This window comes from Astyanax mexicanus, chromosome 2, assembly GCF_023375975.1.
Source record: "Astyanax mexicanus isolate ESR-SI-001 chromosome 2, AstMex3_surface, whole genome shotgun sequence".
In the NCBI taxonomy this organism is placed as follows: domain Eukaryota; kingdom Metazoa; phylum Chordata; class Actinopteri; order Characiformes; family Acestrorhamphidae; genus Astyanax; species Astyanax mexicanus.
In genome coordinates, this window is record NC_064409.1 from 63,229,119 (window position 1) to 63,241,078 (window position 11,960).

Sequence of the window (11,960 nt, forward strand, 5' to 3'; positions counted from 1 at the left end):
CATAGGCTTAGTTTAGGATTTCACATAATCATACCTGATTTTTACTTTCCAATTTTCAATCCATAGATTTAGGTCAGTATTGGACCAATGATGAGATTGCATTGGAACACCCCCAGTACAGAATACGAGATAACATAATAATAAATTCAATGCTAGATCTGGGTTCAAATGCTTCTTTCAGTCTGTTTTTAGGTCATCAAAACCTTTTATTTTAAAGTTAAATGTTATAACTTTAAATTGAATTTTAGTTGTAGTAACTTTAGTGTCACTCTGCTCTGCTCTAAGTTAGCAGTCTTCTCCATTTGCCTAATATGTGGTTAATCTCATTTGGTAGGATGGGGAGGTGCTTATCTATGAAAAGAAAACTGGCCAGCAGGAGGTGCTGTGGAACCCAACACCAGAAGTTCGCAAGCAGAGGCTGAGAAGACAGGTGGTTCAATTTGACCAGCAGGGGCTCAAGGAGTCTGAGAGGTATAGTCATGTAATGTTTTCGTATTAACACTTCTTCTCGTCTTCTTGTTAATGATTATAACTTTTTTGGAATGTTCATTAAAAAAAGATGGGAAAGATTTGCACTACAGCAGGTTTTCTTTCCCATCAGGCTGTGGAAGCAGGTGACTATTGCAATTAACACTAAGGACCAGAACAAAGCTACTCAAGAGAAGTTTGTTTTGGAAGAGGCACAGAGGCAAGAGGCACGAGAAAGAGGAGATCGGCCCTGGAAGCCACATTTCTTCACTCTGAACCCCGACACCAATGAGTGGCAGTACAAACACACAGAGTATGTACCCATCATTGCACTTTACTTTACCTTAGCTTTAGGGTACTTTAAAATCTTGAGCAATTGTATAGAAATTTAAATAACTAATATGTTACTAATACTAATTAAATAATTTTAGAATATTTTATAGGATTCATGTAAAATACAAAACTGAGTGAATCGCCACAGGGAGTAATCAGTTTTCTCTGCCTGTCCTCTCAGCGCTAAGCCGTGGGACCCTGACTGCTGCCTGCTTCAATTTGAGAAAGATGGCATCATCCAGACCAAAGAGAGGCGCCGACGTCAACGCAATGGCTTCACCTACAGTCAAAGCTGGGCCAGACAACATAAGGTAAGCCGCAGTTTTACAGAACTCATGGATATGCTCTGATTTATGGAATTTACACAAAATAATTGTTTTATTTATGTGTGTTTTGTCTTCGAAGGGCCAGGTGAATGGAAAGCACAGGAAGTCGAGCAGTCAGCCATCCAGCTGTAGTCAGAACACAGAAAGCAGCAGTAGCACGCCAGAGCCCACACATGAGTCCTCAGACAATGAAGGTAAAGCACAGATATTGGAACTGTTAGGCTCCATTTACATGTGTACAGATGTTTTTAAAAACTTGCAAACGTGGCTCTAAAATGCATGATCATGCCAGTACAGCAGGCAGTGCTATCGCCTCACAAACTGTGATGTCAATTTTTTATAAAAAAAATAAATAAAAATAAAATAATAGCGTACCATCCTATACTGAGCAGCACAAAGTTGTAGGATGTTTTTACAAGCCACAAAGATTTTCTGACTGTGTTCAGCCGGTCTCCATAACATGCAGCACATCTCACCCCTAGACTCAAGATATGATTTGCACCAAAAAATGTTTTACATAAAAAAGACAACCATTAACATTCTGTGGACTTTTATTTTTTTATATTCACGTCCAGATCTGTGTGAACAGGGCCTTGGTATAGGCATTATATAGGATTCAAATAAGGCATTACAAAATTGTATACCATGTATACCAAAAATGTATACCATTTCAGACAAAAACATCAATGAGTAAATAAATAAATCAATGATTCTTGTTTGAATAGGTTTTGTGGGCCAGTGTGCCAGGTGCAATAAAGAAGTGAAGGACCTTGCTCTCATCGAAGCCTCGATAGCATCAATACAGAAAACACAGCAAGACATTCAGCGGTGAGTTATTTCAGTAGCTTTGCTTAATGATTACAAATAGTGATCCTTTAATTAACTCTCAATATGTTAAAGGATATTTATGTTAGTTTGTTTTCTTTAATGTGCTTTTTTATTTAGGTATTTATTTATATACACTGCTCAAAAAAATAAAGGGAACACTCAAATAACACATCCTAGATCTGAATGAATGAAATATTCTCATTGAATACTTTGTTCTGTACAAAGTTGAATGTGCTGACAACAAAATCACACAAAAATCATCAATGGAAATCAAATGTATTAACCAATGGAGGCCTGGATTTGGAGCCACACACAAAATTAAAGTGAAAAAACACACTACAGGCTGATCCAACTTTAATGTAATGTCCTTAAAACAAGTCAAAATGAGGCTCAGTATTGTGTGTGGCCTACACGTGCCTGTATGACCTCCCTACAACGCCTGGGCATGCTCCTGATGAGGTGGCGGATGGTCTCCTGAGGGATCTCCTCCCAGACCTGGACTAAAGCATCCCCCAACTTCTGGACAGTCTGTGGTGCAACGTGACGTTGGTGGATGGAGCGAGACATGATGTCCCAGATGTGCTCAATCGGATTCAGGTCTGGGGAACGGGCGGGCCAGTCCATAGCTTCAATGCCTTCATCTTGCAGGAACTGCTGACACACTCCAGCCACATGAGGCCTAGCATTGTCCTGCATTAGGAGGAACCCAGGGCCAACCGCACCAGCATATGGTCTCACAAGGGGTCTGAGGATCTCATCTCGGTACCTAATGGCAGTCAGGCTACCTCTGGTGAGCACATGGAGGGCTGTGCGGCCCTCCAAAGAAATGCCACCCCACATCATTACTGACCCACTGCCAAACCGGTCATGCTGAAGGATGTTGCAGGCAGCAGACCGCTCTCCACGGCATCTCCAGACTCTGTCACGTCTGTCATGTGCTCAGTGTGAACCTGCTTTCATCTGTGAAGAGCACAAGGCGCCGGTGGCGAATTTGCCAATCCTGGTGTTCTCTGGCAAATGCCAAGCGTCCTGCACGGTGTTGGGCTGTGAGCACAACCCCCATCTGTGGACGTCGGGCCCTCATACCATCCTCATGGAGTCGGTTTCTAACCGTTTGTGCAGACACATGCACATTTGTGGCCTGCTGGAGGTCATTTTGCAGGGCTCTGGCAGTGCTCCTCCTGTTCCTTCTTGCACAAAGGCGGAGGTAGCGGTCCTGCTGCTGGGTTGTTGCCCTCCTACAGCCTCCTCCACGTCTCCTGGTGTACTGGCCTGTCCCCTGGTAGCGCCTCCAGCCTCTGGACACTACGCTGACAGACACAGCAAACCTTCTTGCCACAGCTCGCATTGATGTGCCATCCTGGATGAGCTGCACTACCTGAGCCACTTGTGTGGGTTGTAGAGTCCGTCTCATGCTACCACGAGTGTGAAAGCACCACCATCATTCAAAACTGACCAAAACATCAGCCAGACAGCATAGGTTCTGAGAAGTGGTCTGTGGTCCCCACCTGCAGAACCACTCCTTTATTGAGTGTGTCTTGCTAATTGCCAATAATTTCCACCTGTTGTCTATTCTATTTGCACAACAGCAGGTGAAATTGATTGTCAATCAGTGTTGCTTCCTAAGTGGACAGTTTAATTTCACAGAAGTTTGATTTACTTGGAGTTATATTGTGTTATTTGAGTGTTCCCTTTATTTTTTTGAGCAGTGTATATACTTACCTTTTATGGGTTTTGTATGTTCCCATTTTTAACACTCTTGACCTTGACCTAATTATGGTATATTTGATCGAAGAGAGTAATCATCTATAGCCTGGTGCCCGTTATAAAAAAATGTATAACCCTATTAACTATAATAAAACTATAATAAAAAAAGACAGAGAGACGTTTGGCAGAGATTTATATGATACAAATTAAATTCATATAATTAGAATTAAATACATTTAGTTTGTTTATTTTTTATCTTGATTCTTCTTTTCACATAGAAATGCACTTATGAATAGAGCAGTGAGGTGAACAGTTTCCATTATGCTGATTTAATGAGAGATTTGGGGGGGGGGTTGGGGGGGTGATATATCTGTGGAGACCTTATGGTGAGGGTCCGGTTTCAAGGATTTTGCCATGCTTAAAACACATGTAGAGTGTAGTAGGGTCATTAGGAGTGCGATTGGAAACCCCTGTATCCATCCTCAGCGTATTGTCTTTCTAATCTATAGGGATTTTACTGTGATTCTAATTAGACTAATCTAACTGCCACCACTCTTTCCCATTATGTGTTCAGGAACCTGGGTGCCCTAAGTCGTCAGCTGACCCGACGGACAGAGGAGAGCGTGTCTCTGAGTGGCCGTCACTGCCTCGTTCTTTGCATTCTGGTGTTCGTGCAGCTCCTCATTAACTATGTCTTCACTTAAGAGACCAATCGCCTAGTTGCTTAGAGACAGACACAGCTGTCGCTTAGCAATAAACACAGCCAAACTGCACCACCACACAGCTCCTGAATGGCTCACTCTGATCGTAGCTACACCAACAAGCACTAAGCACTTCAAAAACATGAAGAGAAAAAGACTCTTTTTTTAAATCAAATGAAAAAATGAAGAAAAAAAAAAGCTATTGGAGTGAAGTGTAAATGTTGCCATGTCACTCTTGCTTATGGGCGTTTTTTTTTTTTTATAAACCTTTGCAATACTGTTGTGTTTTTGGTCATGTTCAGGCCCTTTGGGCAGCTAAGGTGTGTGATTGCGTGTGAGTGTATGAGAGAGAATGATTGTCTGTATGTGTGTATTAATACCTTTGTTTCCCGCTCCACTTCATGATAATGGGCCTTAATGCTGACGCCAAATAGAAGAGGGGAAATTGAGAAGAATAATCAGTGGAAGGAACCCACCAGTGCAGTTGTGTGCTTTTGTCTAAACGTCTTATCAAACTGACTACAATTCATCTTTAAATAACGATTTAACCAAAACAGTATTTCCCAGTTAGAACAACATCTGTTTACATGCCTGTTTCTGCACCCTGCACACCAAGCAAATTGAATGCACTCTGTTGCCAAACAACACAGACTGTGTTGTTCTGGATGAAGGAATGAATAAATTTGTCATTTGTCAGCATGAAACTACAATGCACAATCAGCCATTGGCCAGAACACGAATCCACTAGACTGCTGTTGCTAATGGGTTTGGCCAGTCTTTACAGGGACATCCAGGATCCTTAAGGACCTAAACCTTACTGGTCCCACTATTGGCTTTGAAGTGTGGATGAAGTGCATGATTAGAAAAAGGATAAAGAAGCTTTGACTTTGAAATGTGAACAATTCTGTATATATTTGGAACAAAATGCCATTTCAAAAGAAATCAAGAATGTATTTATTTGATTTGTTCCTTTTTATTTCATACAGTTTAAAAAAAAAATGCATCACTCTCATTCAGGTTTTCTGGGAGCAATATGGTCACTGTTCTTCCATGACGTTTGGGAAACAGAGAGACTGTGGTACAGAGGCAAGCTGCTCTCTCTGCGGCCTGAATAATGTACATATACTAGATGAGTTGTGAAGGCCACATTGTGGTTCGAGTTTCAGCACACAGATTTTCCACTTCCTCATGTAATATTATTAAGATTAGTGTGCCTGTTCACCTTAAGCATGTCTCAGATCATCATACAGCTCCGTGGAAGCTCAGAGGAGTGAATGGAGAGACAGCCGGCTATGAATGCTTTGTGTTCTGTATTTTTTACACTTTACAGCACTCTGTAAAACTGTTCTAAATGGAAAAAATATACCAATGGCTCACTGATCATGTCAATAGTTAATGCATATTGCAGCACTACAGTAAACTTTTACATTTTGATTCTTTGTGGTTCTGTGTTTTTTCTTTTTTTATCTTTTGAATGTTGGGCTTTCTCCATTATCACCACCAGGAGGCAGTGCTGGTCTAAAGCTCCAGTAGTCTGATAAAGTTCTTATTAATTCCGCCCATGGCAAAATCCTACTGCACTGCAGTTTTAAACAATGACTGCAGAATAACTTAACAGCGCTATATTTACATTTGCAAATCTATTTATATAGCACTTTTCATGTACATTGCCAATTCAGATAGCTTTACACATACATAATGAATACAATACAACAATATACTCGAACAATAACTCACATGAAATGAAAAGAAGATCAAACAGCTTGGCAATAATATTACACAATTACAGTGCAGAACAGAAGCACACATTTTGGGATTTAGAATTGGTCTGTTTTACAGACCTGTTTTTGTAATGCAAAAAAAAGTCCAAATTAGCTTTTGTTAGCTTTAAACATTGTACCAAAAATATGAACAGCTAATTTAGTAATTATTCCAGAGTGTTACCAGGTAGTGCTGGTATCCTGTACTGCAGAGTATGGGTAGCTAACTAGAGATGGTAGAAGCAGGTTACCTATGGTTAGCTTTTAGCTTAGCCCAGATAACACCATATTTGGCCTTTTTGAGCTCCTTTTTGTGGACTGGGGCACAGGCAACGGTGCAGACACGAGGCCTGGGACATGGAGTAAATTGTTTTCTTATAACTAGAGACAGAGAACTGATTAAAAGCAATATAATATCATTTAATTTACACTTTAAATAAGGCTTTTGCTGTTGGGCTAGGTTTAAACATATAGCATATATGCTTGACATGTAGTCAAGGCAAGGTAAGTTGCACTTTTGGGGGGGGGGGGGGGGGGGGGTTGGATTTGACCTGTTTTCAGCATTGTTTAGCAAGATTACTTTATTAAGGGACAACCAGAGGCAGTTAATTAATAGCTTGTTTACTTCATACCTTCCATATTATATCAGAAATTGACTGAAAAATGGACTATGCCTGAATGGAGCTAAATGGCTAAAACGTCCAAATTAAAAATGGTACCTAACTACTTCTCCAGAATATTCCTTTAATTTAAGTAAGTAGAATAAATTATTTCTATAAAAAGGCAAAGACACGTATTTCCAATTTTTTAAACAACAAACAAAAGTGTGTGCAGAACTGAAACATTTGATACTGTTCTTTTTAAGGAAATGAGCGCCATCTGGTGTTTGATAAACACGGGACACAGTTACAATTGGGTCTACAATTCTGTCTACAAGTTCTTTCTGCCAATTGTCGGTGAATGAACTGCTAGGTCAGGTGAGTTTAATTAAGGAATTAAGAAAACCCTGAGAAAACACCGGCTAGTAATGTTAGTACTTTGGATAAAGACATCTTAGGGCTTGTTTGACTATGGTGTATCTATTTATACTGCCATTTAAAATGAATAGATCAGCACTAAGCAAACACTAGATGTATGAATCAGTGTTGACCTTCATGTACGTGATTTTCAGAGAAGGCAATTCAACTGTACATTTTTCTGTGACAATTAAAGAATGTCTGTATTCTGGAGGTTAGTATTTTTTGTAATTAATGATAGAAAACAGGGTTTCCACGCTCCATTATTCAAGTTCTATGTATTCTTATATGTGCCATGGATAAAATAATAAATAAATATTCCTAATGCTTATTATTTATGGCTAAGTCCTGTTTAAGACAAGTGTAAGATTTAAGTCATTTTCTCCTGCTTCTGATTTTCTCACTTTGGTATTTACAATACTGTGTTATATGTGGCTCAATCTTTTTTTTTTCAGTCAGACTGATCCAACTACAAGACCAGTTTAATATCTACTTGTTTCTTATAAAGCCCCTTCTACATTTTAGAAATATCATCTTTCCCCTAAAGAGGGTTTAGGAGTAAGGTTTCAGAAACCAATGATACATTATTGTGATCTGCTACACTTCTCCTCAGACACATATTACAGTAAAAGTCATTATTCCTGTACACTATCCTAGTCCTGAAGAGTTTACATCCACCACAGCCTGCAGTACCTGGCTCAGGTATTTTGGATTAGGGATGAGGCCAGGCCCTGCAGAGTGGTAGATCTCCAGGACCAGGATTGGGCTCTCCCATACACATATTGCACAGATAATCTTTTTTTCCAAACATAATCAGACACACTTTTTTAATCAAAGTTTTGTATTACCCATGGCCTTCACGTGTCACCTAATGTCCTGTGAGGTCAGGGATTACAGGGGTTTCCAAACTTGAAAACCTGAAGATCCATCATTCTGCAGGTTACACCTCCCAAATGTAATACATCCCATTCAGCTGACCAAGCACTCCTGGAGGCAGTAATTATTGGTTAAAGCTAAATTCTGCTTGAAATGATCTCTACAGGAGCAGAGTTGGTCACCTTTGTTGTAGTGGCCTGTTGGCAAATAATTTTTCATGGGTATTTACAAACAAATGTTGGTCCTTCAAACATCACAGTTGCTGGATGTTAGCGTAGGACGTTTGTACACTAAGCAACTCATTTGGATTGGCAATTAAATGAACTATGTGCTGCGTGTATGTGTTTTTAGGGGACTGGAGAAAGTGAAAATCCCCTTCCTTCATCTGCACATAGCTGAATAAAGACAGGGAGCATCATGCTGTGCACTTCATGTGATAAGCCATGTGACAGCAGTTTTGGCAAGTTACCACCAGCCCCTCTGTCAGTGTGTGTGTGTGTGTGTGTGTGTGTTTCTGCTTCTCACCATCCCATCTGTAGCTAAAGGGAGGTAGGACTTTAAGCAAACACTCCTTATGAACTATAATTAGCTCAGGAGAGTCTGGGTGGAGGGTGGAGATGCGCTTTGCATGTTGGGTGATAGACCAGTAAGGACACCTCTCTCTCTGCAGTTCATCTTCAAACACAGGTGTGCCCAGACACACAATGATTTCTCGTGTGTAATTGCTTCCCTTACCACCATGACCACCCACTACATTGTTTAGTTTTTACTCACCCTCGGTAAACCTCAGGAAGGCTGTATGGCTGTGAGTAAGACTGGATATTTAATCTGAGTAACCTTTTAGAATTCACACAACACAACAAAGACACTGCACTCCTTCCTTTTGCTCATTCTCTGATCCGCTGGAATGTAGAGGTGTTCTCATACCGAGCAGCATTAAGGTTTGAGTACAATGTGCTAAATATTTTCCCTCGAGCACAAAGTGAAATAGGAGAGCTTTGTGGTTGTAGTTTGTGGGTATTTTGTTTAGTAAGTGAAGCAAACCCAAGCAAAAATGATCCACACGGTGTTCCAAGTACATTTATTGCAGCAAAAATTCTTCATGACAAAAGAAACAAAGCAAATTTTTTAATAGAGGATTTTATTCAAAAACTTTTAAAATATTTCTATTGGTCCATTCATCATGAAATTAAGGCAATGTAAAGAACAATGTCCAGGTTCACATTATGTCAAAAAAATAAAGGAAAGAAAAAAAAAAAGAAAAACATAAACGCTTTCAACCAATATGCAAATCATCGCTGTCCAATGAAAAACATGTATCTCCAAAATAGCAACTTTACAGAAGACTGATAAAACCTTCTTAACTTTCAATGGAAGAAAAAAAAATAATAAAAATAAAGTTGATGTCAGGTCATTTTAAGTCTCTCTTGATGTTTAAACAGTGAAATCCAGAGTGGTTGGTTGTGGGAGTGACTCCCTCACTAGGCGGCCGTTGCCGCTGCAGACACTGTTTTATCAGTGAAATCCAGAGTGGCAGCTGTAGTCAAATTCTTTGAGTTTGTTTTGGTGGGGAATGAGGTGTCGTTTAAAATGTGACGTGAGAAACAGCAACTGTGGATTTAGAGTGGGATTACATCTCATTTTGTGAGACTCACAGGCTGTGCATTAGTGTTGGCAACCCTGTTGACAAGTGTTTATAACCAACTGCTTAAAGATATACTTAAAACTGCAGTTAAGAAATGCTCTGTCCTGATTGTGTAAGATTGGGTGCACAAGCATGCAGTTAGTGGGATGATGGCAGAGGCCTGGCCACATCATCAGAACTGCTGGGGACATTAATTAATCACTTTAGGTGTGTAAATTAGGAGTTGGCGATATGGCCCTAAAATAATATCATGATATTTCATGTTTTTCTCAAGATAACAATATTCTTGACGATATGAAAAAAGTAATAAAAAAACTATTTTAGAAATACACTACTGCAACAAAAATAAATTTTTATTATTGCATACAATATGATATGGAACACCCCTAACTGAGATATTAAAAAAATACCAGAATTTTATCAGATTAGTAACAGAAGTCAATGATCCAGAATGCCATGATACTAATAACACACTCCAAATATCTCCATATATCCAGGAATAAAGTAAAATAAATAGTAGATATATAATGGGAAATGAGAACAGTGAATATTAATTGTGAATTTCACTTCAATTGTGAATTTTCACAAAATGTGAATTTTTCTTTTCCTAAAAACAGTAAAAAAGTTGTACCCTAATATAATAGTTGGTAGTGGGTGATATGGCACAATATTTCAGGGTAAAATATCGCTCACAATATTCAAAAATGTTGGCGATATTATTGCGTACGTTATGATATGGCACACCCCTAATGTAAATATACTAAATATACTTACCTGTTTGTTTGTTCTTGCGGGGGCTTCCTGGAGAATGGCGGCTGTTGACTCCTGTTCTTGTAGTATCTTTGGAGCTCTGGATGTGCTACAAGATGGGGGAACTCTGTACTGGAACACCTGTGGGAAAGAAAAGATAGAACAAAAATGTGTTTATACTTACCATCTTGTGACATGTCTAAAAATCTGTATGTAAATTTGATGTAAATAATGTTGACATTAATGTATGTATATGTGTGTATGTATATATATAAATGTGTGTATACCTTTAAGGTACCCCAACGTGTGGTAATGGTTTGGGAGAGGCAGAGCTTCAGGTATAAAATCTATATATTTTGTAAGCATATATATATATATATATATATATATATATATATATATATATATATATATATATATATATATATATATATATATATATATATATATATATATTTGTTTAGTGTAGCTTGGGGCTGTTTCGATAAAAAAAAAAAAACTGCTGTATTCCATAGCCTGGGCAAGCAACATCATGGTTTTGTTGATGTGGGAGGTCATGAGGTTTCACATCATCAAGCATTTTGTGGGACATCGAGTGGCATTTATTTATCATCTATTTTGTGTCATTTAAATAGTTAAATGCTTAAAGTGGAACACTAATGGAGCTTGATTCTGATTGGTTTCCCAGCTTTAGAGAACCTATTTAGAGCATTTATTTATACCTGCTTTGGATTTCACAAAGTTGTTGACCTCACCTGAATTTTACCCTATAAATATATATTAGCTCATGTGGTAATGAACACCCACACACCTTCCACAGAGACTTACACAGTGCTCTCTGTTCAGTGGGTGAGAGCATGTGCTGTTTTGATCCCTCTCTCACTCTTTCTGTCTTTCTCTCTCTCTCTCTTTCCCTCACACACTCCTTCAGCCTGTGTGGTAGAGGAGTGGCACTGGGCCCAGGCCTCCGGAGCACATAGCTGAAAGTGGGCGCACACACACTGGACCTTTGTGCTGGGATGCTTGTGGGGGCAGGCGGAAGTGCTCCGAAACCACAGGACCAAATTAGGCCACATGTGTGCTGGACTTCACACAAAAGAATTCTCAGTGAGTTTTCAGTGGGGGGTAACACTAGTATTTCTGTTTATGTTCGACAGTAGGGTATGCGAAGTGTTTGAAGTGCCGTAGGTGCTTCCTTTGTGTGAGGGAACCTACACTGACTGACAGAACAGAACAGAGGTGGGCGTTAGGATGATGTCATTCCCTCAGGCAGTGGTCTGTGTGGAGGGTCAGAGGTCAGCACTGTTCTCTGCTGGTGTATGCTGCCACGCTCCTCTGCGTTCGGGTTCTGTAGCAGCGCTGCCATGCTCACTCTACATCTCTGTGTCTCCACAGCAAGGCTGGAACCTCCAGGCCTGAACAGGGCTTTTGTTCACTCCTCGCATGTTTCCCCATGCTGTCATACATTAGCACATTTTGCCAGAGCTGAGCTTTTTGGACTTTCTGCTGTTGCTATGCGGGCTGACATTAAGTAGAAATGAGAAGGGCGT

At 39.7% G+C, this 11,960-nt stretch overlaps 1 protein-coding gene across 1 annotated transcript in view; it reads left to right on the top strand.

Annotated features, from left to right (window-relative positions):
• osbpl5 (oxysterol binding protein-like 5) overlaps positions 1-5,797 on the top strand; it is a 44,031-nt gene extending 38,234 nt beyond the window's left edge. Inside the window, exons 17-22 of the mRNA XM_007228072.4 lie at positions 335-471; positions 602-781; positions 983-1,112; positions 1,207-1,321; positions 1,853-1,955; positions 4,237-5,797. Of these exons, the coding sequence (XP_007228134.3) occupies positions 335-471; positions 602-781; positions 983-1,112; positions 1,207-1,321; positions 1,853-1,955; positions 4,237-4,366 (795 nt within the window). The 3' untranslated portion in view covers positions 4,367-5,797. The remainder of the gene's footprint in view (positions 1-334; positions 472-601; positions 782-982; positions 1,113-1,206; positions 1,322-1,852; positions 1,956-4,236) is intronic.
• The last annotated feature ends 6,163 nt before the right edge of the window (positions 5,798-11,960 follow it).